At 42.5% G+C, this 26778-nt stretch overlaps 1 protein-coding gene across 4 annotated transcripts; it reads right to left on the bottom strand.

Annotated features, from left to right (window-relative positions):
* Positions 1–42: 42 nt before the first annotated feature.
* Positions 43–26170, bottom strand: UPB1 (beta-ureidopropionase 1). 4 transcript variants are annotated; one of them, XM_064726580.1, is made up of 11 exons: positions 25985–26122; positions 13387–13558; positions 11847–11934; positions 11079–11173; positions 10694–10855; positions 7626–7795; positions 6732–6813; positions 5317–5359; positions 4430–4584; positions 1061–1140; positions 43–482 (listed from the first exon to the last, which is right to left on the bottom strand). In XM_064726580.1, the coding sequence occupies exons 2-11, from the start codon at positions 13474–13476 to the stop codon at positions 398–400; spliced, it is 1050 nt and encodes a 349-aa protein (XP_064582650.1). In that variant the 5' UTR covers positions 13477–13558; positions 25985–26122; the 3' UTR covers positions 43–397. The 4 variants fall into 4 exon arrangements, with proteins under 4 accessions (XP_064582650.1, XP_064582648.1, XP_064582651.1 ...); XM_064726578.1 differs by lacking the exon at positions 25985–26122 and adding an exon at positions 14228–14375; XM_064726581.1 differs by lacking the exon at positions 13387–13558 and having other exon boundaries at positions 25985–26170.
* Between the last annotated feature and the right edge of the window lie 608 nt (positions 26171–26778).

Genomic DNA, 26778 nt, shown 5'->3' with positions numbered 1-26778 from the left:
GGTTTTGAAACTCTGAAATTGTAATTCAGAAAAACAAAAACAATAGTTCAAATATTTATTACTGTTATTGGCTACAAATTCATAGTTGCTGGACTGTAAATTGTATTCAGTCTGCATTGCCTGAACACTCATTGCCATCACCCAAATCATACAGAGCAGAATTTCAGAATACCACCTAAGAACACTAAATATACTACTAACATTTCAGTACTACCTAAGAACAGCAAATGTATCATTACTACCTTTATTCCAGAGCTGGTTTGTGTACTCTGCAGCCACCACATATCCTACTGGAGTGCAGCCCCAGGGAAGGAGTCTTCCTTACCCATCCTGAGCTTTCTGTTCACAGTGAAAGCAGGCAAGTGCCCCAGCCTTGCCTGTGCACTGGCCAGGGTCTCTATTTCTGCTCCCCTTCAGGGCACTGAGCTTCAGAAGATACCAAAGCATCTCCCTGAACAAGACTTCTGCACCTAGAAGGGGCCCTGCAAAGACAGCTCCAGCTGTGGTTGTGTAAAGGCAACAGAACCAAAGCAGTCCTGCTTTACAGCACCCACATCTGATCTTGACACAACTGGGATGTTTGGTACATTACTCAGCTATAACTGAATTGCATCAAGTAGTTTGTAAGCAGAAAAAGCAAACAAAACCCAGATGAAAACAATTTCTGCCTCATTTCTCCCTAAATTATGCATCTGGGCAGAGGGTAAAAACCAGAAAGCAGAAACAGATGCACAATGCAAAGCTTAAAAATGTAAAAATGTTCATGTCCTCTGAACTCATCCCATCAATTCTACCACAGTACACTGTATGTGTATCTACTCTAGAAAACACTGCATGTATCTCTAGCAAGGAACAACTTTAGACTCATTAGTGTAAATGACAAACACTTAAAAAGCCATTTTCAATTATCTAACCTAACACAGTTCTGACTCCTATTATTTAAAACTGGTTACATGAAATTAAACTGAACATTAAAACAGCAACACCGTAAAGCTATAATCCAACAGTAACTTTGAATTTGTCTTGTAACATTTGAGTGTAATGAGATGCTCTCTCTTACTCTTTGATGATATTGGGTATAAAGAAAGGCTGGATTGCTTCAGCGAGCTTTTCTGCATACATTTCATATCTACCAGTCATCTGGAAAAGAAAAATCAAAGCTTCAGTTCTTTCAAGTAAGCTACAGAAGTACTTCAGTAGAAAATATTTCTATCTACTGGTTGGTTTTCCCTATGACAATATATGATTTAATTGTCCCAAACATCAAAACCATAATTTCCTCAAAATCAAGATCTCCAGTGCCTTAGCACAAACTTTTTTTTTATAAAAGAACTTTTTTTTTAAACAAAACCTTTTTTATTAATGAAAGAACTCATATTATGTTGCCTAGGACTGTATGTCTATCCAAAAAAGAAGCGTAGTTCCACCCTGAAAAGTCCAAGTTTTAAATGAACACCTTCCTATTTTGCAGCTCTCCTTCAGTGACAGTCATGTCCACTGACTCCCTACTTATTACAGCTGTTCTGGACAGCTGAAAGGTGAATGTCAAAGGTGGACTTGCTTTCTTATGCACCAACAATTTTGAGTTATGTCAGTGAAGGCAGAGGAGTGTCTCTGTAATTAGTCATGACCTTGACAACTGAAGAACCCTGGGTTTCTCTTATTTCACCCATTAATAATACAAAATATCAATGGTTTGGGCAACAGAGCAAGCGCTGGAAGTGCTGCAATGCAGCACCTGAGGTAGTGCCATCATCCTCTTCTGAGTGCACAACCCACAATATTGGCTCTGAGAGAGGCAAATCACATCTTTATTTCATTTGTTTAACCCCTTTGCTGCCCTAAGTTTAGCAAAGACATTCTACTGAATGTCCCTTTCAGGCATCACTGGGTGCAAACTGCAGATACCAGAGCAGGTTAATTCAGTTCCCACTTGCTGTTAAAGTGGGTGAGAAATCCTGTGACCACTGTTCCTCGTTCCCCCCAGCAAGAACCACCTCTGGCCTGCCACAAGTGAGAGGAAAAGGAAACAGCTCTCCCCTGCCACATAAACAAAACCACAGCTGTGCCTGAAGTGCCAAAACCCAACAACAGCACTCCAAACCATCAACATGAAATAAAGGTGCTGAAAGCACAGGAGTTGAAGACAACAACAAATACACAATTGTACACAAATCAGCCAAAGGGCAGTGTTTTGCTTTTCCTGGTTGTTTTCCCCAATCACTACAATTGCTTTTGTTCAGATACCCCTGCAATGCTCCATGTGCTTCCTGACACACCAAGCCTCTGCTCTGCACTGAGGAAGGGCCTCAGACTCGTGGCAAAGCAAAACGAAATGCGTGCCTGATGTGAAAAGCTAAGGATCTTTCAGCACAGCTTAATTCCATTATGGCAACAACCACATGCCTACCACAGGCATCTGTAAAACAACAAATGCAATTCTGGTCCAGAAGATGACCTGAAATTACTTCTTGCTTTTAGTCCCTATGTATGGATTAGCAATATTAGCAAAGAAATTGTGCTGTAGATAAGAAATTACTATTTTTTAATTAGAAAGCTTATTCAGCATTTCAAATCCACAGACTTTTCATTTTTATGTCAAGCTGACATCAAAACACATGGAATATTGCACCACACTGTAATGAACAACAGACAAATGAAGCAGCTCTATAAAATAAATGTCTGCTTGCAGTAGCATGATGTTCAAAAACTGACACTCCTTGCTTATTTTAAATACCAGGTGATCACTGAAGAACCTACATATATTGTACAGCTGCTGGCCAGGAGTTCTGGTCTATTTTTTTAGGATTCAAACCATGCTGATCTTAAGAGGGACTAGGAAAAACTTCTAGTCTTTAGCAGTACTGAGTACTGGAACAAAAGATCTGGCTCCACAGAAGCAAACAAGATGTTTTCTTCATCAACAAAGCCTATTTCCAGAGTTGCCTCTTTCTTTTTGTTCCAACAAGATCTCTGTGTGGCCTGTTGTAAACTTGATCAGAATAAAAAAGGAACTAGAGTGTCTTTTGTTTAAAAAAAATTAATTTGCTCACTCCACTAAATCAGTATATAATAGAGCACCCACACAGCTTGTAGTGGCACAACTGAAGGGTTAGCAAGCTGCTGTGCTGAAGCAGCCATTTCTTCAACCAGCACTGCTGCTGGACAAATTAAATCCAATTATGCCCTCTGGAAAGATGAACCAAATTAGCTTTACCTCAGAATACAAAAAAAATAGTAATAAATAAGGTTTGTTAAAGCCATGTGGAGTGGCTTGCAGCTATCTTAATCTGATTTAGATAAATTCAAACGTGTGTTAAGATGCTTCAGAGATAAATATATACAGTACACAGTTCTTTCTCTGTAGTTTCAACATATCCACAAATTCAGGAAGTTAACATTGCAAGAATTTTGCCTTCAGAAAGTTCTCCAGCTTGTGGGTTTGGGTTTTCACTAAATTTCACCAAAAGTGACAATTAAGGTCTTTAAGAATATATACCATGCTAGGCAGATCCACTGAGCCTGGCTCAGCTCAGCACACATGGCTGCATTCACTGCACACGGAAAGCAAAACTCCTCCCCAGCAACCCTCAGAGCTGCTGGCAGCCCACAGCAAGGTCCTCAGGCTAAGGTTTTCATCTGAAAGCTACTGGCCTGGTTTCCCTGAATTTAGCTACTCCTTTCCCAAATCCATTTATGCTTTTGGCCTCCATAACACCCTGTTAAATTATTTCAACAATTTAAGCTCTGAACTGCTAAAAAAAATTAAAAAGAAAGGCTGCCTTTTAACTATTGTAACATCATAGAATTGTGGAAACCAAGGGCACTGGGAATATTTCTGTGTCTGCTCTGGGGTGCCCTGACCCCTAGAGAAGCTCTGACTTTGACCCTCATTCATGGAGAAAGGTTCCCAGACTTCAAGATAGACTGGAATCCACAAAAGTGTGAAAGAGATTACAGAGAATAGTGTAGGTGTATCCCTTGGTGAGAAATTTAGGGTTTGGGGTTTTTAGTATGTTGTGGATGAAAGCAAGATGGAGGGCACAGGGTGCTGTCCTGGGTTTCTTCTTCGTGCTGCTTCTTCCTTCTTCATGGGTTTCGGTGGCATTTTGTAATTGGGCAGAAAAGTCCCCATTGCAGCTCTGTGGGACCAGTTATTGGGTTAAAAGGGAAAATAATCCAGGTGTCAGCTCTTAAGTGGAGAGTTCAGTCTTAAAATACCTTGTAACAAGAGGTTGTTGGCCATTTTGTGCCTTCTAAAAAAAGTAGTGAGACTGTTTTACTGATAAGAAATAATAAACACCTGAGTCCCAACATGAACTACTGTCTCAAGTGCCTTCAATCCAGACCCAGGGAAACAACAACCACAGAGAATGATTACCAAAGCTTGCTTGTTCTAATATTGTATTTCCTTTATAGTCAGGCTTACCTTGAAATTCCATTTGTCACTGACTTGCCTGCAGAGGTTCAGGTCCATCTCTACCACCAGCAGCCCGTCCTGAGTGCGAGACAGCCCCGGGGTCCTGCTGCCGTCCGGCGCAGCCACGTAACTCGAGCCATAGAAATGGCCCAGCTCGTGGTGGGCTTAGAGAGATTGTTAAAAAGCATCAATTGCCATCTGCAAACAGGTTTGTACCTTAACATGCAGTGTCCCACTAAACCTGACTCCATTTCTTGGGGACTCACTGTCCTTTAGGCAAGATAATCATCTCAAAGAGTCACAGCTTGATCCTAAAATAACTGCAGTTTTGGCCAGTTATAATTTTCATGCACATTACACCGTGAAGTTATCAGGAAAATCACCTTGCATTGCCTTTCAAAACAATGCACCATTATGCTTTCCCATTCTTAATTCCCATTATTAATTCCCATCACTGCTTTTTACTTTGCATTTAAATGAATTCTAACTGTCAAATTATACATTTTCAAACCAGCTGACAGAGATACACCCATTCTATTTTCAATAAAAGGTCAGAGGTGAAAACACTGCGATTTGAGGCACAGAAAAGATGTTATTTCATATTGCACAACTCTTGAGTTGTGCCAAAAATCAATCCCATTTGTTGTACTACTAAGCCATGGATTCCACTGACCTTTCTCATGCAGCTGCTAAAAGCACTTAGCTCCAGAACTGGCTAAAAAAGGCTCAGGCACACTCTGGATGGAGCCACAAGCAGCCACAGCTTTCACAGCATAAATTACTGTGTTTCAACATGTAAGTACATACAAGAAAATCTCATATTCCTCATTGATAATTCTCTTTTTTAACTTCCAGCAATTCTGGGAACTGGTAGTGAATGTGATTTCTGAACATACCTTTTCCACCATCTCCAGAAGTAAAGGCATTCTTGTAGTATTCCTGTGAAATAAGAGGAATCCATAGGTGGCAGTATAATTCTGTTTCATTCAAGAAATCCTTGCTAGTCTATCATATTTTGGGAGTTTATATAAATCTACAAATATTTTTTTCTGGCACACAATCAGCACTGTCTAAAGGGAGTCATCAGAGGGGCCTAGTTTCTGTGATGGATAGCACAGAACACAAGGTCTTTTTGTATCACTGCCTGTTGTTCATACACTTCAGGGAACATGCCTTGTATCCATTTCACAAGTTTAAAGAGGCAAAAGAGGAGATATTTAACCAAACATATCTTTTCAGATCACAAAAAACAGGCAAACATATTCACATAGCAGCAAGGACAATTCTGGATTTTTGCAGGGAATCTAATTTTAAAAATATACCCATAGTGTAATTGGACTAGTCTGAAGGTACAAATGACTTATTGCATGCACTATTAAATTTCATTATAAAATTTTACAGTACAGAGATAGTAGCTGTACAACAGCCACAAGTTGTGTACTGTTGACTTAAGGATGTATTAATTTTTCAGTCATTTTGGTTAAAAGAATACTAATTTCACAGAGAAACTGGGAGAGTTAGCAAAAGGGTGGGTGCCTATTACAAAGATTCAATTCAAGAACAGGAAATAGCTGCAACCAAAAAGTAGGCTGCAGCAACAGAGGCAGCTCTCAATCTCTTCATCACTGTCTAAATGAGCCTTGCTTGGTCGTATCTTATGCAAGCTGTTACAGCCCCAGAGCTCAGTCCCCAAGGGGACTGGGTGCCAGAAGCCAGCTCGCTCTCAGACCAAGGCCGCGGGTCAGCCCCTAGCAAGCAGGGAGATATTCAGCTCTTAGTGATTAGGCAGCTCTTGTGATTTCAGCTTTGCTTGCTGGGTAGCTTTTCCCTTGGCCTAAGGCTCCAGCAGACGGTAGAGAGAGGAGAAGCAGAAGACGCTGGCTGTTCCACGAGTATGGCTTTATTGTAGGGTCCGTGAAGGGTCTCAGCTCTTCTTCTTCCGAGTTAGTAGGGGTACAGTATGCTACTTTTATACTCTTGGCCTGGATCCAATCTTGACTAATGGCAAAGGTGTTAGAGTGACCATAAGTGACCAATGGTAGGGTTTAACACAATATTGCCTTACATGGCTATAGGGATAAGGTACAAGGCGGATGTCCCTGGAGACAGGAAACTTCTTTGCCGCTGTGTCAGCATTCTATTCTCCAAGGGGCCCTGGCTAAACCTGAGGGGTTTACTACAACTGTCCATCTTCAAATCACACCATAAACCCCAGGACAGAGGTTAGCCAGCAGGGGAACCCATGTTGCCTTGAACAAAGCCCTGCTCAGGGCCTGGATGATGGAATGAATGAGGCAAGGAGGATACAAACCGTTCCAACTCTGTTGATGGGGCAGGTGAAGCAGTGGTTGGCTATGGCGGCGTTCCTGGCTTCGATCGGCCACAGCGCCTCGCTGCAACACACACACACACAGAGGTGTTAATTCACTGCACACACAGAGAAAATGTTCATTAGCTGACACTCCAGTGCTACATCTACACTCTGCCTCACACTGCACATTTTCTGTCCAAGCAGCCACAGTTAGCTTCTAGGAAATCAAGTCAGTCGAGTGCAATTAATGTTAATGTGCAGAAGATTAATCTCAAGGGACAGTTTACACTGGTCCAGTCTGGTTCAAGAAGCCTGATAATCATAAAATTGCCAACAGTTTAAAAAAAATTCTGAGAAAAAGGTATCTCAGCTTGGTTCTGAAAACTGCAATTTCATACCACACTCCTTAGGTGGACAATGCAAGCTGGTAAAATAAGCCTGAACATGACCACTACCTATTGTATAGCAAAAATATTACATAAAAAATCTAAATAAACTCTCAGTTTTCAGAGCAGCAGCTGGATGCTGGTGAACGCTGTCTCAAAGACAGGAAAGCTGCTCATGTACAATAAAGCTCTCAAAGAGAATCAGTTACTGGGAAGAGACTGAAAGCCCAAAATTGCTGGTGGAGGAACTGAAGCCATCCTGCTGATTTTATGCCTCCAAAGGTAGGTATATATATATAGGTATTTCTCTCTTGGGTGAGAAACAGACCTCCAAGAGCTTATGAGACCTGGCTCAAGCAGGCTCCTATAACTGAGGAGAATGCAGGCTCCTTTTTGAAGACAAAACAAGGAGACTACAAATTCCACGACCTTTCAGGCCCCAGTGAGGAGCTCAGAGGTTCAGCTAAGCCACAAAGGGAGCAATGGCACAGCCCAGTTTGTGTTTTACCTGAGTGTCCCTATAGTGGCTGAAGGGTTGAAGATGATCTCTGCCCCATTCATGCTATACATGAGCCAGTTCAGAGGGTGGTGGCGCCCATAGCAGATGTTCACAGCAATTGTCCCAAACTGGGTCTGAAACACTGCGTGTCCTGTGTTTCCTTCCATATAGTAAGTAGACTACAAACAAACAAAGAAAAAACAAAGGAAAAAGTCTAATCAAAAAACAAAACCCATTCTTAAAAAAGTGCAAAGAATTACCTTCAACTAAAAAAGCTTTTTAATCTGTAGATGGAAGGCTGAGGATAATATGATGAGATTTACAAAATCACTTGGGCAGTGGAAAAGATGGATACAGAAATGCCAAGGCAGCAGCAGGAGTGTGTAGTCACTGAAATTACACTCTTATACCTCCTTCCAAGCAAAGGAATTTCTTTTATGCAGCAGGCATATGCACCTCCAAAATGTGCTGAAGGTACCATCACCAGGTTCAGACAGGGACAAAGACAGTGATAAAGACACACAGACAAGGAGACAAGACATGCCACCCAACATTCCTTATACAATACTGAGGATCCCAAGGGAGCACAGAGCCTGCAGTGGCCAGGCTGATTCCTGACAGTATCCTCTGGTGCAAGGGACACAATCCAGCAGCCTGACCCAACAGGACACGTCTCTCATCCCAGAAGGAAGGTGTGCTGTAAAGTAGACCCCTCTTTATTGAAATTATCTGTTCCTGTAACCACCACTGCCATTGGTCCTGGAGGAAGTGGAAACACCTGAGGGCTGGTCAAAGCAAGCAGGTCCAGCTGTGGAACAAACCTGGGCCCCCTGTAAGTGTGGGCCAGCGGCACAACAGATAGAGGGGGTCACCCTCTGAAACCAAGGGCTACAGGTTCAGTATGTCCAGTGAAATATTCATCTCATGTTTCTTGTTTATTATCAGTTCTCGTGAAATTGCACAGTCCCTTGGGCAGTGATTTGATCTCCTTTCATGTCTGTAGACAGCAGACCACATGGTGGGTGCTCACACAAGTCTTTTTCAAAACAATTCTGCTGTTTGAATATATTTCCATTTTTTATCCTGTTCTCAGTTTCTTTTCTTACAACAGCAGAAGAAAAACAAGAATGCTGTTGCTTCAGGGAATTCATCAGTTCCTATTTCTTTATTTCACACCAGAGGTCACAATCCTCTCCACAGCAATAAACTGTGATGTCTCAAGAAGGATTGATTTTTGTTTGTAAGGCCTCCCACACATGGCAGAATAGGCCACAGACCAACCTCTCTGCCCTTTCCATTTAGTTCTTACTGATTCACTGGGCATGATTTTAACAAGGCTCCTCTCCCATCTGCCCTACAGAGACAACCCACAAGAAACAATTTCAAATTCGATATTTCCTTGAGGTTTAACTTTGTTGATAAAGAAAACAACATTAAAGTAACACAGATGAATATAATCCCTTCCTGTAGCCTGGGTGGTTTCTGAAGTTGCTTTATCAGAATTGTTCAGTTCAGAAGAGTGGACTTAATGCTTTGCTACCAAAGCCAGCTGAAGACAGTGCTGTCTTGGGTAAGCACTACTTGATTCTGTAACAAGTAGATACAAGAAAAAGTGCCAGATCATTCTAGAATATCTAGAAGCTATAAACAGATAGTTTTGTAGTGATTCTGGCATTTAGGATTCTAAGAACTAACTTCTTTTAGCAACTATGCAAAACTCTTAGTGAAACTCTATTTGTACTTCACATGAGAAAGTAAAAATTCTTTCTTTTTTTAGGTGTCTCTCATTACAGTTTCATAGCTGGAAACAATGAGTTTCTTGGAATCTGTTGATTCTCCATTAAACACTGTCAGGAAAACTGAAAGACATATTTTAGCACAAGCAACAGGAATTTATTTTTTGTTGGATTACAGAAAGAACAAATGAAAAAACGTGGAAAGTAACCAATGGATTTGTTAGTTACTACTTTTGCTAGCTAAAGGACAGACCTGATAAAATAATATTAAATATCAGAGTAAGTGTTAAAAATACCAGGTAAGTCTGGTGACTGACAGGCTGTGCCAGAAATTCATTGTGTAGAACTCTATTAACAACCTCCTCTGGAGAAACTCAAACCAGCCTGATCAGGTCTGGGAGCAAGGTCAAAGCTTCCAGAGGTCTTTGAACACAAAGTTTTGACACCCAAAAGAACTTTTGACATTAATAAAAAAGTTCTGAAGCCTCAGTTTGATGAGTGGAGCAGTCAGACAGGGAACAAAAGCTACTGCAGGTATACAGCAGCCTCCAGTGCTTAGCAGAAATGCCTCTGTTAATTACTCACTTTAGCTGACAAGGAGAGATTTAGTTAGGTAAGACAATGTATTTTTAGACTTCAGTTAATTTTTAACCCTGATCTTTCTGCATGTGATAATTGTTTGGATGAATAAACACATTTCAGATGTACCAGTCACTGCCTTTAGTGCCAGTTCAGTTTGTGATCCTGGAGGATGGCCCAAACCCTGCTGGGGGCTTCAGCTGCAATAATGCCATTAGTAAACAGGAGATGCCATAAAGCAGCCACTCCGTCAGAGGCACCATGAATTAAGGGATTCTGCTCGAATAAGCACAAGCAAAAGAACTGTCATTGCCAAGACAACCTCCCAGAGAAACAGAAAGGCTGTAAGTAATGTTCATGCTTGAACCATGAAACAATTGCCCTGCAAATTAAACTAAGTTCAATGTGCACACATGACAAAAGTACCCAAGCCAATCATGCACGACAAACATAACACAGCTGTAACTTACACAATCCTTTTATTAAAGGACAGTGATACTTTTGAAGTTTCACAGGGCCAAAGAAGAGTACCTAACAAGATTTAATGTTATTCTTCCTTTAAGACTCATCACTCTCACAAAAATTAATCCTTCTTGATAAATTAACTATCAGTTCACCTCAGAAAAACTAATCTGACAGCAAGTGACCACATTTCCTAGAACCCATTGCATTTCCTGTCACTGTGACTCTGACACAACACATGCTGGCACAAACAGAGCTGCAAGGTAAGACTGACCTGATTGCCACAACACTGCACCTTACCTCATTGAAATCTCCAACCCTTGGAATGTGATTTTTCCTGCTTTTGCCAAGGAGTGCTCCAGAATTAGAAATGACCACTGCAGTATTCCAGAGAACTCCACCGTGCAGCTCATCTCGCTCCAGGATTGGAGACACCACAACCATGTTGTATTTCTTTGCAAGCTGCACAAATAAACACAATTCCTCTGTCAGACACCAACCTGCAGCACCCCAGAGTGACAGACACCACAGCCAGCTGAAAACAGTTAATTAAAATAAATGTTAAATAACACATGTACGAGTCAGAAATACAGCAAATTCTGCCTGCCAGTTCACTGATATGTTGTCTTTTCCTTCAAATGATGTCAGTTGGTCTTGGTTTTTGTTTGCTTGGTTGGTTTTTTACCTCTTGACAGAACTTGGTTGTTGGCCCATCCTCTGCTGACTCAGCAAATTCAGTCCAAGGAAGTTTCTCTCTTGTACAAAAAGCAAAGGGCATGGCTGGAAAACACCAAAGCAAGGTAAATGTACAAAAATGTTCATGTCACTCAAGAAATACATGATATTTGCATGAATACAGATAAAAAAATTAAACAATTAAGAATGATTCAACTGTTTTCCTTCTTTAAAGGCAAAAGCTATTTAAAAATATTTTTAGCCAGGGCAAGGAGTTTTGAGCTCACACAGGGCAAACCAGAAGAGAATGGATGCATTTAGAGAAGCCTCAGAGGGGTAAAAAAACAATATATCCCAGTCAGTGGTGTACACTGTGAACAACCTGCCTTCACAAACATTTCATGGCCTTCACTTGCCCATTAAAGTGAAGGGTTTTGCCTCCATTAAGCCTCACACACCCCATGTTAATTAAAAACAGATTTTAAATATTAATACCTGTCTAGAAAAAAACCCCAACATTTTAGGAGAAAAAGAATGAGGAAAGGGTCATAAAGGATGCCATGAAGGAGCTCCAAATACCACATGGCAGTCTTCAATACAACAGACCCCTCATAGAGTTCTGCTACCTCAGACTCTTTGGTTTTTCCTTCAGGAAGCAAATCACTGCAGTCAATTGTTGTATCTTGGGAGATTTCTAGTGTTCATTTACAGCACAGCTGCTAAAACAGAGGGCACTGGAACATCTGAGAGCCCAGAGGGCAGCACAGGGAATACTCACTCCAAGCCTCCTGGAAGCACACGATGTTGACCCCACACATGGCAGCCACTCCCACCATCTCCTCGATGCGTCGGTGCAGAGCAGCCACCTGGCGGTGACAAATGTCACACCGTTAAAATGTCACACCGTTAAATTGTCACACCGTTAAAAAGCCACGTGCTTAACTCACCTCCGTTCCAACTGCCTGCTTTACACCCTGTGCTCACACTGACTTCACCTGCTCTGTACTTAGAGCCATTGCTTTCAGGGGGAGGAACTCAGCTATCATCCCTGAACACTGATAATTCAGCCAGATTTAGATTTTTAAAAGCATTTAGATGCTGAGAATAGAGAAAGCATTCCCATGGGATTCTAATTCCATGGTTGCAACATTTACATAGCTGGAAATTCAGTGCTGCCTGACTCGCAAAAAGCTGAAAATCTAAACAGAATTAATAAAAAATATAATTTTGCTGCTCATTGTAAACAATCTACAGGATGATGTTAAGCCCTCTGTCCTATGAGCTAAATAATTATTACCAAGAAAAATCATCAATTTATTAATTAGTTTTCTAGAATATTCTATGTAAAGATAAGCATAGGTGTAGTACTTTGCATTGCTACTTTCAGGTTTCAAAAAAAATTACTAAAAACAAAACTGCAGTGACCTATGAAATCAAAAACTGTACACTGATTTACAGAAACAGTTAACTAGTTATTCATGAAGCAAAATCATTAATACAGCTAGTGCTTTATTCAACAGCTGTTACAAAGAATCCCCAACTTGATCTGTTCACTGAATTAATGACTTGCATCTGTGATAGGTAATCTTTCCAAAACAAACTACTTCAGAAGTGTTCTGTTCTGTCCCTGTACAAAACTACTCCAGGAGGTTTTATAAATGCATTATTTTCTTTCCTTTCTTTAAAGCTACTCTCAGGAGACTATTTCTATACAGATTTGTCACTTCAGTGCTGCTGTGTCCAAGATATTAAGAGATGATGGTTTCAGAATAATTAATGTTGGAATAGACCTCTAAGATCATCAACCAAGTCCAGCCATTAACCCAGCACTGCCAAGTCACCACTAAACCATGTTATCTTGTAATAAGATTTCACTGCTGTACAAAGAATAATGAACACAGCTTTATTAATCTGTTTCCTCTAATGGATTTTTCTGTAATGGAACATTTCTCAATTAAAACAAGAACTGCACCTGTGGTTTCCACTGGTTGCCATCCCTTTTGATTTCGTGTAAATGATTTGGTGTTTCATCTTAGAGGCAAAGGATTTTCATGTGTAAAACGAGCTCCTAATATTTAGCTTTGGAAAAACTGCAAGCAGGTTGGGTGTGCTAGGTAAATACAAGAGGTGTTTCTGAGAAACAAAACTAAATGTGTCACTCAGATTTCTTACAGAATGCTCTATTGCAGTAGTGATGGGTCCTGTACTGCCAGACAATCATTAAGACATTTCATGATAAGTTCCTAAAATTAACAACTGAACTGTGTTATGTCTCAATCCAGCAGAAGAGGAGATAAAAACAGTGCCAGTCTGTGTACCTGGACTGCCACTGCTGTGTCTGTGGGAAGAGGAAGTTTATTCTGTATCAGTCCCACTCGAACAATCCGTGGCCTTCTCAATTGCTCCATAGCAGCTTCAAATCCATAGCCCTGTAGTTCAAAATCTTTTTCCTGAGCTGCTGACAGCGCAGCAGTTGGCAAATCAAGTTTTCTGGATTGAACAGGAAACAAAGACATTTCAAGATGAGATGTTCTCTTTTTCTGTTGTGAATGCAGTGGACCAAGGGAATGACAATTCTGCCTTACCCTGCAGAGACACCCAAGCTCCCATGCCCCTTGTCACCAATGTCACCGTGTCAGCTGGGGCACAGGCAGAGCCCAGCTCCTGTGTTGATTCCCCTTGTTCACCTCTACTTCACCCATCATTGCCCACTGTCCTCCAGTCATTGCCCAGTGTCCCCCAGACATTAACTCCTTGCTGTAGAAATCAAGGAGCACACACACAAATTTCCACCTGGCATAGTTGGATTACAAACTCTTCCCCTCCCATGTCCTTCCCTCAGGTTTAATCCCTACTCTTCACGCTCCATCGCCCCGGTATCACTATTCCCGTCATGTCTTCCATCCCTGTCCGACATCATCTCACACTGCCCTGCTCCCCACACCTGGATCACCTCCAAAATCCCCCAGTCACCTCACTGCAGCACCACCAGCCCTACTTTTGCTTTTTCCCCTCAGCCCAGCCCTGTGTCTCGCACACCTCCCCTCATAACTGCCTCCTTCCCCTCACACCGGGGCTGGGCATCCCCGCGGAGGCCGCCGAGAGGAGGGACGGACGGAAACCCGCAGAGCGAGGGGCGAGCCCGTCCTGGTGGCGCACCTGGCCTCGCCCCCATACAGGATCCGCTTCACCTCGGCGAGTTCCCCGGGCGGGATGTGCCGCTCCAGGCACAGCTCCAGCGACTCCAGCTCTGCCGCCATGGCGGAGCCCGAGCGCGCGCAGCCCCTCAGGCGTTGGGCGGCCCCTGCACTTTGCCCCGGGCGGCCCCGTCGGCCACGCCTCGCTCCCCTCACGGGTTTTGGCGGGACGGTCCCTCAGCGACGGGGTGGGGGAGGGAAGAGGGAGGGCGCCGGACTTGTAAATGTTCGTAGTGGAAAAGAGGCACAAAGTCGGAGAGCCCACAAAAAGTCACTTGGAAATCCATTATGTTGGTCCCTGACCTACTCTATGAACACAGAGTAGAAAAATGGGGGAAAAGAGAGAAGGAGAAAAGGAAAGAAAGAAAAAGAAGGAAAGGAAAAAGATCACCAGCCCTGGTTCCATCGGTCCAGCCGATGGGATATTGAGGGGATGAGGCCGTTCCTGGCTACTTGCCACTTCTGGAGCAGCTCTTGTGCTTCAGACACAACTCATCTAAAAGTAGAACATCTTTAGGAGCTTTTTCTGGTGATACCTGTCCAACAAAAAGGCTTGGAAATAAGTCATAAAAAGGCAGTGGTTCTCAGGGTGCATGTCCACTGAAGTTGCAGTAAAACTCTGAACAGGAGCCAGTAATAATTAACTTTGAGTTTAACATGGATTTTGAGGCCCATTATAATTGGGAATCCATCCCAAAACCAGACTTAATGTCAGATAAAGGATTGAACCAATTAAGACCTTGGTCTGGGGCAAAATAAAAATGCACCAAATAAAGGCCATTTCCTTCTGCAGCTCCAAGGCAGACGCTCTGTTTAAAGCAGATTTTCCCACTGAAGCACTGGCCATGCCTTCTGCTTCAAAACACACACAAGTTCACAACATAGCAACCAGATTTCTCATTTGAGTGGAACACCAAGTCCAGGGATGGCTTCACTTCTCTAAATATATCCCACTGAGTTTAAGCACTGCTTTATGTATCTGCTGGAGGATGTAACAACTTTCAGCACTTAGCATTTGCAGTTGTTAGGTATTTTGAGTTAAATATTAAGCCTTTTAGACTAAACAAAAAAAAAATAATGTGAGGGAGAGAGTGTCTAATATTTAACTTTAGGCAGAAAGTGTCCAGTGGTAGTGTGGTATTTGGAGACATGTGATTCTTTCTCTCTAATTCACCCTTTTTAACCAAAAAAACTTTCAGTGAAATTACTTTTCTTTCCCAAACATGTTTCTGAATGACAATAATAAGCAGTGACTGATACGTACATTAGATTTTTTATCTGATGATCCTAATTTTCTTTTAAGGGCAATTTTAAAGGTACCTGTCTGTAACATTTTGTTCTGTCCATGGCTGGCAAATCTTTAAACATTGCAGGGAGGGAGATCAATGACAAAGTCAGCTGACAATGTAGGGGGGAAATGAGGAGGCCAAGTAAGTTCATTTCCATATCAGCATAGCCAGGATGTCAACAGATAAAGCATTTCTGGAGGATTCATAGAAACAAACAGAAGGGCCTGGGTTTCTCTGGGAACTGTTCAAGTTCTTTTCTGCCTGGACTGGAAATTAAAGGGGAAAACAGCAGGTCTATTTTGTATCCAGCTCCTGAAGAAGGTCACATAACTGAACTTTTCTCTTTAAGTTCTATTCTTAGTGTGAACTTTCACTGACTTCTCTATTGGTGCCTTGTTTATTTGTAATTTAGTAAATTGTACTACATGTAGGAAATGGACTTCATGGCAATAAAACTGAAGCCCCTGAAAAGAATACTTAGGAACAGTGGAGACCTGAAAAAACAGAACATTTCCTGTGCACCGTATCAACCATCCTGCAACAACGTGGTGAGGTCCAGACTGCATGGATAGGAAATGACAAGCCTAGAATTACTAATAATGATGAAAGGAGACCAGGCTATTCCATAGGGACTGTGTGTATATAAAGGTATAACTCCAGCCAACACAATAAACCTTCAAAGCACGAAATGTTAATGTTGAGCAGGAAGGTAACCTAATAAAGGAAGATGCCTTCCATATCCCAGACAAAGCATATTAGAGGGCTTGGATTTAAGTCTGAATGTTCTACCTCAGTCATTGCAATTATCTGTTAAGTAGGATGCTCGAATCCAGACCCCAGTGCTGATTCTGACTTCTTCAAACCTCTGTATTTAAACTTCTTCTCAGTTCTGCATTACCTGGACCAAGTAATTGTTTTGGGAAACAGCTGAAGCTTTTGGTATGAACCCAAACTGTAATAACTGATTTAGAGGAAAATAAGTATTTTATGGAACAAAAGCACTTCAAAACGAGGGGAAATTCCTGCAAAACAGTTCTGAAGTGCACATGCTTTTCATCTCCATTGCCCTCAGGCAGGGTGGTCCATAAAGTCGAGAAGTCAAGACCACACAGTGCAGTCTGTTCAGAAAGAGTTTTCATGTGTTTCTGTGCTGAAACCCTGCATTGCACAGGCACCATCACAGAGCTAAACCTGGGCTTTGCTAGTGCTGGTCCACAACTCTGTGCTGCAACTGTTCCCAAAAGTTCCTGTAAAAGCCCACAATAGCACCCTGGCATTAGTCAGAAGCACCCTGGAGAATTCATTTAAGAGCCAAATATCTGGAGTTCAGGCTAAAATTGGGAAAGACCCAAGAAAAGATTTAAACAAACAAACAAAGTCTTTCTGCTGTAGCCCAAGATAGGAGGAAAGGCTGAACAGCATCATAAACCAGTGCTCATAGGGAGGATTAGAGACAGAATTTCTGTCTGTCCTTCCTGAGGCAGTAGCAGTATATGTGCTCCCTCTGAAACACCCAGCTTCTTACAAACCCTGCTACTATCGTCATGTGAATCACGTTTCTGACACTTTCTTTGTATGTCAATCCTTGAAATTGGTCACACAGAGTTCCCCAGAGCAGCTAAATCAATTAATAACTCATGTCCCTAATCCAGTACCTGCCTCAGATATCCCCAGTGTCATGCTGCTGGTCACTGACCCCTATCAAGGGATTGGGGTGGACACAGATGTGTCCTGCAAGGGCACATGATGTTGGTGCTCTGGCTAAGCTTGCTTTTCTAATGCTGCAATACCCTTTAAAATTATCTTCTGCAATGTCGTCTTCCAGTGGCCACAAAATAAAGTACTGAATTCTACTGCAATCAGGTCTTTACATTGCTTCACCTCCAATACAAATTCCCTTGCTTCATGAGGAAATATAACACAATTATCTCGAAACACACCTAATTCAAAACATTTCAAGTTTAAGAGACAGGCAGTGAAGGGGAATTAGCATAATAGGAGTGTAGGAGAGGAGAAGTTCTAAAATATAGAGGGAAGATAAAACACAAGCTTCAGGCTCCTTAATACACAGCTAAAAGAAGGGAGTTGGTAACCTTCCTGTCTCTCTGCTTTGGTTTAAGGGTGCCGTGGTGAAGGAAAACCAAAATTCTCCATTTTAAAATCACTCCTTTGTACCATGACCTCTTGCTAACAGCACTTAACTCTGGTGGGGCTTTTGGGGTTTGGGTTTTTTACAGACAAAGCTCTCTTCCTAATTCTACTTAAATCCTTACAACCACTGTTATCAGTTTTAGAAATGGGTCTGTATGTGAACTTAAGCCAAAGCGAATTTGAGGATTTTGATATGGATGGAGAATTCCAGCCTACATTTAGATTACCTGTCTTATCTGTGAACTCTGCAACAGCCATAGGTACAATCACATACAGAGCAGCAGAGCTAAATTACAAACCTCATCCAGTTGGCTTTGTGTCCTCTGCTTTGGCTTCCTGCTGTTCTGAAGGCTGGGTGAGGGGAAGTGGCTGAAAACTGAGGAAGTTTATTGTTGACAATACATTTTGTCTGCCCTCAGGCATGCCTGGGACCAAAGCAGTCCCCAGGCAGCCCCAAATCCAGTGAAATCTAAGTTTTTAGCACTCTCCCCTCCCTCCCACAGGAAAAGCCCAGCTCACAGTTTTCAGAGTTAATATATCTTTGGAAGATCCCTTCTGTTGTTGTCTTTCTAGCTAGAAACATTTTCCTTGATTGCTTTGACTGAATCACACCTGAAAATGTATCCTTAAAGCAGACGAGATTTGCAAATTGGCTACTTTACCAATTAAAAACTTCATCTTCCCCCGGAATATGGCTGTCTCCCTGGTGCACAGGAAGTGCATTAAAGAAGTAATAAAGACTCATAAAACACATTTAGTGATCTAACATTTAAGAGCAGAGTTCTTGTTCATTACTGTAACTTTCTGCTAAATTACCACCAACACGATTGCTCATGGGCTCAAAAGGTCAGTGTTATTTTTGCTGTCCACATCATGGAGTCTGGGAAACAACTGTGTGTAAATTGCTGATAAACTGGAACAAAGACAGAAGAGCAAAACACTGAACATATAAGAATGCAAGTAAACCAGCAGGAAAGGAGGGGAGGGGAAGAATCTCACGGACAGTTTATTAAAAGAACAAAAGAATAAAATCTGGCGCGTATGTTTTCCACGGATTCAGGAAGCTTGGTTTTAAGCACCTACTATAAATAGTGTTTTAATCCTTCATCAAAGCGAGTAGTAGTCTATACCAAAATGAATGAATTCTAGGTATAATCTGGGAAGAGGAAGATGTCCCTCCCCTCACAGGAGGAGAAAGATCTTTTGTTTCAATCTTTGCAGAAATTAAGTATTTCAAAGTGTAAGAGCTGGAGAGATGAGGAAGAGTCTGGAACGTGACATTTCTACACTGCCCTATTCCTGTCAAGAATATTGTTAGATAATGGAATTAGCAAACATCTAATTTGGAATTGAGTGATCTGATTTTGAGAAAGATGGGCTTGAATTTAGCACAGGCCTAACTTCAAAATCCTGAAGGAGTTCCCCTCTGAGTGGAAGCTCTGTGTGAATTGTATGAACTTTGGAAAAGCTTTTGATAGAGAGATCATACTGAAAGGAATGGCAGTTTGTTTGAAATTCTGAAAAGGACAATTTTCAGTCATTTAACCTTGCATCCAGGATCTGATTATAATGCAATCCCAAACGGCTACCTCAGAGCCACCCAAGTTAAAACCAAATGCAGAATAAAGGAACTTTACATTGCCCTTAAGAGCAAAAAAGAAATTGAAAAATTATTTCATGCAAAAACCTGCAAATTGTTCCATGCGAGCCTATGAGATGGCCCCAAGACCCATTATCTTCTAGGTGAGAACTTTGGTTAATAGCTTGGCCAGTGGCAAAGTGCTATTAAATTATTCCATGCACTGCCCTGGCTCTCAGTTGTACGATTTGGGGTTTGGTGGTATTCAAAGCAACTCAACAAGGACCTTGAAGAGGTTTGTTTCCAGAGCTTGCCCACTGAACTGGACGCCAAATGGGTAACTTTTAGGATAGGCACTGAATATTTTTCAGGCAGGTCAAAAACTGCACACAGAAGTCAATAGAGTGCTGCTCTATTGACTACTATTAATCTTTAGTTTCACACTTGACAGCACAAAAGGAACAGCAACATCCACTACCAGTCAACACCTTGCTTTTCTGGGAAAATCTCATGCTGAGATTGAGGAAATGGCAGTAAGGCTCTCTCTCATAGAGGATGAGATGCTTCCCACCACTAGAATTATTAGGGAAAACATGTTAAATTTCTCATACAGAGAGATCTTTATGCTCTTTATAAAAGGCCCTCCAGTGCAGGTTGCACAGGCTGGCCCAAAGACAGGACATTCTCCATATTAAGTACTTCCTCATGAGTCTCTCACCAAAGCCATTGAACCCACAGCTCCCACTGACCAGCAGGAACTAGACCTGCAGAGTGATTTCAGTGGCAGGAAAGGCAAGAAAAACAGGAGCCTCTGTGGGATCCATCTGCTGCACCCTGATGTGGGAGCACAATTTCGTGCTAAGGAGTGGCAAAGGGGCTCCAACCCTTCAACTGAATTTACCCAATGAGCTGATCCATACCCTGACACCTGGACACATTCTCTCAGGATTTCAGGGGTTTTATACACTGGGACTGACACTGACACCCAGCCTGGAACTTCTGCTTGAGAATAACCTGATCTGCTGCAGAATTTATTTCTGAGTAACACACTTTATTCCACAGTGAGAATACCTATGATATTACTGAGAATACAGGGCACAAACCAGAAGTAATATCTCATTTGGACTGCATATTTCACTGCAACCCAAATCAGTTGTTCAGTGTAAACAAGCCCTTTTTTCAGAGAAGTGGGAGGACAACAAAACTTGCCATCTTTTAAGGACAACTCATGGAAGGGATGTTGGGAGGCCTCGGTGGCATATTTGTGTAGCGAAGACCAATAACTCTGGCTCACAGGAACACGTGAAATTGGGCAGACGGCTGCAGCTGCACTTGGCAAACCAACAGCAGGAACATAAGCTTGACACTCTAAATGATGGTTATTGAACTGGTGTCTTCATGAACAGCCTAGACACTGGCAAAAGGGCATGACAAAGACAAAACAGAAGTTTAATTAACTTAACAGGAAAGGAAAAATCTCCTAGATAAAAGGAAAAGAGCCATTTCTGAGCCAAGTGTTTAAAGGGTTCTCAGACCTTCCCAGGCCAAAGAGTGTCTGTGTGTAATGCTGACTTCCTTCCAGTTCTGTCTGTGCCAGAAATAACTCCTCAATGGACTATATCTCATTAGTGTACCTTTTATCAAAGCCATTCCTGCACAGGAAAGTTATACTTGCTGCTGACACATGAGGAAGGTGCATTTATGAAGAGTGTAACACATTCTGCTGTCCTTCCTGAGCCCACACAAATGTCTGTGGACTTGTAATGGCACAAACCAAAAACTTCCAAATGAGAGACACCAAGGGAAGAGGACATCTGCAAAGATTGAGTTGCATCCGCAAGATTTTGGGTATTTTCAGCATCTTTTAAAGGCTTGTTAGCAGTTTGTGTCATTGGTGATATGTTCCCAGGTGCTGTCATTCTAGTGCAAGAGTTCTATTGTCATTATATTGCCAAGGTTCCATATTGCTAGAGTTTCATACCTCCTTGACGTTCCTTGTAGGCAGCTCCTCTAGGCACTGACTCTTCCTCATCCTCACAGCAGCCAGCTGACTCCAGTTCCCCTCAACCAACCAATCCACTCTTTTATAACACTCTTCTTATTGGCCACAGTTCCCTGTTAACATCAGGCCTGCTCCTAATTCTTAATAATTGGCCCAGCTGTAACGCTTTAGGGGTTGAGATTACTTTCTATACTCTCTTTATTTACTTATGTTCTATCCCCCTACACCAGGCACAGCAGAGGGAGCCCAGAGTGATGGGGTGATGCCTCTGGGAGTGACACAGCAGCTGCAGTGTGGGCTGGGCTGCGCACACAGAGCAGGCTCACATCTGCCTCGAGACACAACACATCACTTGACTTGAGCGACACGCAGGTCGCTGGAATTTAAACTGGTTGGACAGAGATAAGGAGACAGGATGTGCTAGAAACACAAAGGCGGTAGAAAGAAGGAAGGGAAGAGATTGTAGATGACCTACTGGTGGAGATAATTTCCCTGCTGAGCAATAGTTACCATACCAACAATTTCTGAGCAAATTTCCAACAGTAACTGTAGGAAGATTCTTTGTTTGGCTTTGGGGATTTTTCTGTTTACCAGCTAGAGTCCATATGAGACCTTTGGTCCAACCTCACAGTGCAGAGTTCTGTGGGTCCTGAGGAGATGTCAGTGCTAAATTTATAGCCCAGATATCATTAAGGATGGAATGTAGTCCTTTCCAGGAATGAGTGAGACACTCTTCCCACAGCCAAAGAGAGGGGCTTTTATCTCTTTCCTTCTACACACAGGCACCCTCCTGCCCCCCCACTGTGCTGCATGCATATAGCCATTTCCTGAAACATTTCAAATTTGTTTTCCTTAGGTTATTTGTGTCTACAGCCACCAGATGGTCTGTGTCAAAGCTGATATGTTCAACATATTATTCCATTATCCTATTAGGTTGAACATGTCCTTCCTCCCATGAGAGCTGTTAAGATATCACCCTTACAGAAAAGAGGCAGCTTTAGTCCCACTGTCACCTCCTTTCTCCTTGTAACATACAATCCTCTGTGATCCTATAGCACATAGCTAACATTTTAGACCGTCTTGATTTTCAAGAAATAATATCTGGCCATTTAATATCCAGCTCCCTCAATGAACAAGCTGCACACATGTATCCAGTGTGATAAAAAAAGCTCTGAAGGCTTGAAAAAGACAGTAATAATGCTTTCTTATTTTCAAATAAAAATTTCCTATATTGTTTTATAGGACTCTATAATTTGAAATTATCCTCCATCAAGATACCAGTTATATTTCCAAAACTACTCTCTTGATCTTAAAAAGCCTTGGAAAACATCTGCAATTCAGGTCAATGACATTTAAACTGAGGAAATGGTCACCTTTGGTTTTCCTCTGTGGGCTCCTCATGCCCCTGGGAATGGGAGAGCAGAAATTCCTGGCTGGTTTCCACGACCCCAAGGACTGAACTTTGCTTGAGGAGCCTTCCCAACCCCTGCCGCATCTACAACTAAGACAGCTTCTGTCAACAAAGATTATTCAAAAGATGCTGTTTCAAGTTGGTAGGGGCAGAAGGCAATGGGAGAAGAGAGAGGCAGAGAAAGGCTCACTGGTGGGGATGGGGGCAGCCAGCACACAAAGGAACGAGCCTACGTCAAAGATACACTGGGTGTCCTGTGGGAATTCTTAATCACTAACAACAGCATGAGCACCAGCTCTTGCTTTTCTCCAAGATGCAACTCTGGGTGAGAAATACCCTGAACAAAGGACCTTCTTTTTACATACCAAAAATAAATGTTTTTGGAAAAAATGCATACCCCCCCTTTATTTGCATGCCTGGAGATTTTTGCTATCTGTTCACTCACCCTTTACATCCTCTGTTCCACGATGGGAAGCAGTCACAAGTGTGTCACTCACAAATACATTGACACAGTTCAGTTCCTCCTGGGCCTGGCGTAATGACAGTCACCAGCATCAGCTCAGTTCCAGGAACTGAAGAAAATTAGATATTTTTTAAAAGCCTCCATCAAAGCTGTGCTCTGAGAAGCCCCTTCAGCACAGCCTCCTCCTGTGTTAACCAGAGGGAGCAGTGAAGAACACATATCTGCCTATCTGCACATCCACGCTCCTCACCCTGACTGCACAGAGCATCAGCAGGAACTTCAGGCAGAGGTGAAGATGTGTGAGTAGGGTCCATACAGCTCCTTCAAGAGGCACCACAATTCCTAATTGTCCCAGGAGGAGACAGTGGTCCCCTCAATTACTGCTGCATCCCCTTCAGCTATAGAGTTTTTATGATCTTGTAACACACAGGTTGTATGTTCTCCCCAGAGAGGTGGGCAGGTGAAAATTAACCAACATGCACCTAAAACACAGAATGGTAATTAATAAATTGATATTAGGGCACAATGGTGGAGGTTGTTATCAGTAGTTCCGATGGAAAGGAGCTGATGTGGCACCATTTAGGTGATGGCAGAAAGCTCTGAGATGTTTTGGCTGAGGAGCCATCCCTGTGAGCAGCAGCTCCCAACAGAGGGGAGCAGCAGTGGAACTGTTACTGAGGGATGGGACAACTGGGGAATGCCACAGAGTGTCTTACATGTGCTGTAACTCAGACCATATCTGGTATCTCTTCTAATCCACAGGGTACCACTTCTCATGCTCTTTCTTGCTGGATTGCTTTTGTCACCATAAATCCAGATGTTCAGGCTCTGGGGGGGAAGAGGCCATTACACTGAAGGGCTGCTCAGCGTTGCAAAACAACATCCAGTTAGGCTGTGATCCTGAGGGATTGCAACACTTCAGATTCACTTGGACCTTGCATTCAATGTACCCAAAAAATGATACACTGACTATCACATCTGCTGGTCTGTGCTTCTCTGGTCACCTTTCTTGCCTAATTTCATGTAAGCTATTTCAGGTCTTCAAAGCTTCCTTCTAGAATTGTGTAATTTTCCACTGCAAGCAAGATCTCCTCAGAAACCAAGCCACTGGGAAGCTCTGTATGTACAAAGCTGCAGTTTTCAGTGGAAGCCTTCCCCAAGGATAGAAGCATCTGAGTGGAAAGATTCCTCACTTCCTACAGGTACAAACAATCACGCTCTAGTCACGTTGAATCACCAGATCTTGAATTACCAGTCCTAGAGGAACGCTTGCTTACAAAGCAACGATTTAGCAGAATAATAGAATATAAAGGTGAGAGGAGTAGCAGCATACAAATACTTTCTGTCTCACCACAGTTTCAAAATGTGCCCAGCCCCTGGAGCCACAGATTACTGGACAGAGGCTGGGAGAAGCAGTAAGAGCTGCCTGCAAATGATATTCCTAAAGATTGTGCAATTTAAGCCAGCTATTATGAAGATGGATGGATGCAGCATGCACACATATTGCTGCCTGCTCCACACAATGGCTGAAAATGGGCAGGGGGAGGGAAGGCATAGTGCAATTTACAAACAACTAATGTGCCTGTGGCCTTTCTTCACCTTTCCATCTCCTTATGCATTAGGCAAAATATTCATATCCCAGGCAACAACCCTTCCCAGTCCTGACCTCTGCATCCACCTCTTTCTTCCTGCCTCTGATTTGCCAGTGATTCAGCTTCCCTCATCCACATACTTGGCCAATAACTATGTTCTCACTTACTTTCATAAACTCAAACAAAACTTCTAAAATTACTACAATTTTGTCTTTCAGCTGCCTGCTTACAATTCAAAACTTCCATATGGTCTGGATGAGCTCAGATATATGATCAGATTGCTGCTTGTTTCTCTTATTCCTTTGTCTTATTTCTGTTTCTCATCTTTTTATGCTATGTTTTATTTTAGCTTGTTTAATGTGTACAGCTGCTCACAAAGCAAGGGCCAACTTCACAACAACAAGAAAGATACTTAAGGTAATTTCCTTTTTTAAATGTAGAAAACCATGTAATGCCCTGCCTCTCAGGATGATTTACTTTGCTTAACAATGAGCCCTTTGGGTTTATTGAACCTCCACATCTCGTGCATGCAGGGACATGTTTGCAGTTTAACCAAGGTGAAGAAAAATAGCATTTTTATTAGTTGCCAGGCCAGTGAGCAATCACAGCCAGAAAACATTGTTGCTTCTGACCACAGTTGCTCATCCTTCAGGGGCACCTGAACTAAATGAAATACCATAACAAAGGATTGATTATGTTACAGTTGAGAAACACAGGAATGTCTTCCTGAGCACAATTCCAGAATGTGGTCTGCAAACAGAGAGTCCTGAGGGGACAAAAAACCCCACAAAACAAGCAAACAAAGGGGAAGACCCTCCAAAAGCTAAAAGAGGCCTCATAAACATGAAGTGAGAAGCCACACAAGTCCAAGGCAAAAGCAAGGGCTGCCTCCCTTGCTGCTGCTCTCTGGCAAGGCACTGCCCAGTTCAAATAGCCAGAATGCTTTCTATCTTCACCCAAACAAATAACGACCAGGGTTAATAAGCTTAATAATCACAACAGAGTAATTTAGAGGCACTTTTGCTCTTAAATTGCTTAATTGCTTTTAAAAATCCTTTGTGGTTGCCCCATTCCCCCTTGACTTCTTGGCACCTCCCTAAGGGCCTTAGCATTGATGCTGAGTCAAGTCATGTGTCCCGGTCTGAGCCTCCATCATTGTCTCCCATAAAAGTAAAGAAACCTGCCTGAAATAAACCCTCAGAGAAGTCCAGAGAAGAAGCTGCTTTACAGACCTGAGATTTGTACTGCAAATTGTGTTGCAGTTGAGACAGCCACAATAGACAGAGCATCACCACACAATTTCAGAAGGCTTCAACCCACACAGAGCAACACCACATCACTTCAGAAGGCTGCAGGTATGTGCCCAGCTGGTTCTTTAGCCCAGCCTTTTCTGCCCCTCGTTATTCAAGCACTGCACCTGTGTGCCCTTTGTTCCCTGTGGTGGTTGCTCAGTGCACTGGGCACTCCGTGGCTCACTGCTTTTAATGCTACAGCTTCTCACAGCTGTAGCCCATTGGGTGTGAGGATCAGCCACAACCCCATTCCTGATTACCACAAACATGTGCCTGCAAAACTGAACAGGATTTTATTTCCTCTTGTCTCATGCAGGATCACACATCACAGTTGTCACCTCCTCAGGAAAGACCACTTGCATGAGTGTCCCTCAGTGCAGTCCATCCTCAGCTGAATACAAAACTGATACATCCATCCCTTCTCATTGGGATATTGCACTCAGTCCAAACCTGAATTCAGCCACACACAGGCTGTGAGTCACGCTGGGCCTTGCATATAAACAGCAATAAATGTATTTGATGGGTTCTTTACAGAGCCATCTGCAGACCAAACAGCTTCCAGTGTCATCTCCAGCCCCGCAAATCATTTAATCTGAGCAGGGAGCAGCTTAGCCAGGAACCGGGAAGAGCACAGACAGCAGAGGGAGCACTCACTGCTCCGGTCCTCAGCTCGAGCATCCTGTCCGAGTCCAACAATGCAAAACAAAAGTAAAAATTACCCCCGGTGGCCCCCT

The sequence above is a fragment of the Zonotrichia leucophrys genome, chromosome 15 (genome assembly GCF_028769735.1).
Source record: "Zonotrichia leucophrys gambelii isolate GWCS_2022_RI chromosome 15, RI_Zleu_2.0, whole genome shotgun sequence".
Lineage (NCBI taxonomy): Eukaryota > Metazoa > Chordata > Aves > Passeriformes > Passerellidae > Zonotrichia > Zonotrichia leucophrys.
Note: the sequence above shows the minus strand (reverse complement) of the source record. Positions and strands in the feature narration are given on the sequence as shown.

Bases quoted from the DNA above. Each gene is read 5' to 3' on its own strand.
- UPB1 (XM_064726578.1), bottom strand. From the start codon at position 14,328: ATGGCGGCAGAGCTGGAGTCGCTGGAGCTGTGCCTGGAGCGGCACATC. The intron at 11,174-11,846 runs GTGAGTATTCCC...GGTGTTTTCCAG, and splicing joins GTGCTTCCAGGAGGCTTGGA to CCATGCCCTTTGCTTTTTGT. The intron at 1,141-4,429 runs GTAAGCCTGACT...TTTCTTTTCCAG, and splicing joins GTGACAAATGGAATTTCAAG to ATGACTGGTAGATATGAAAT.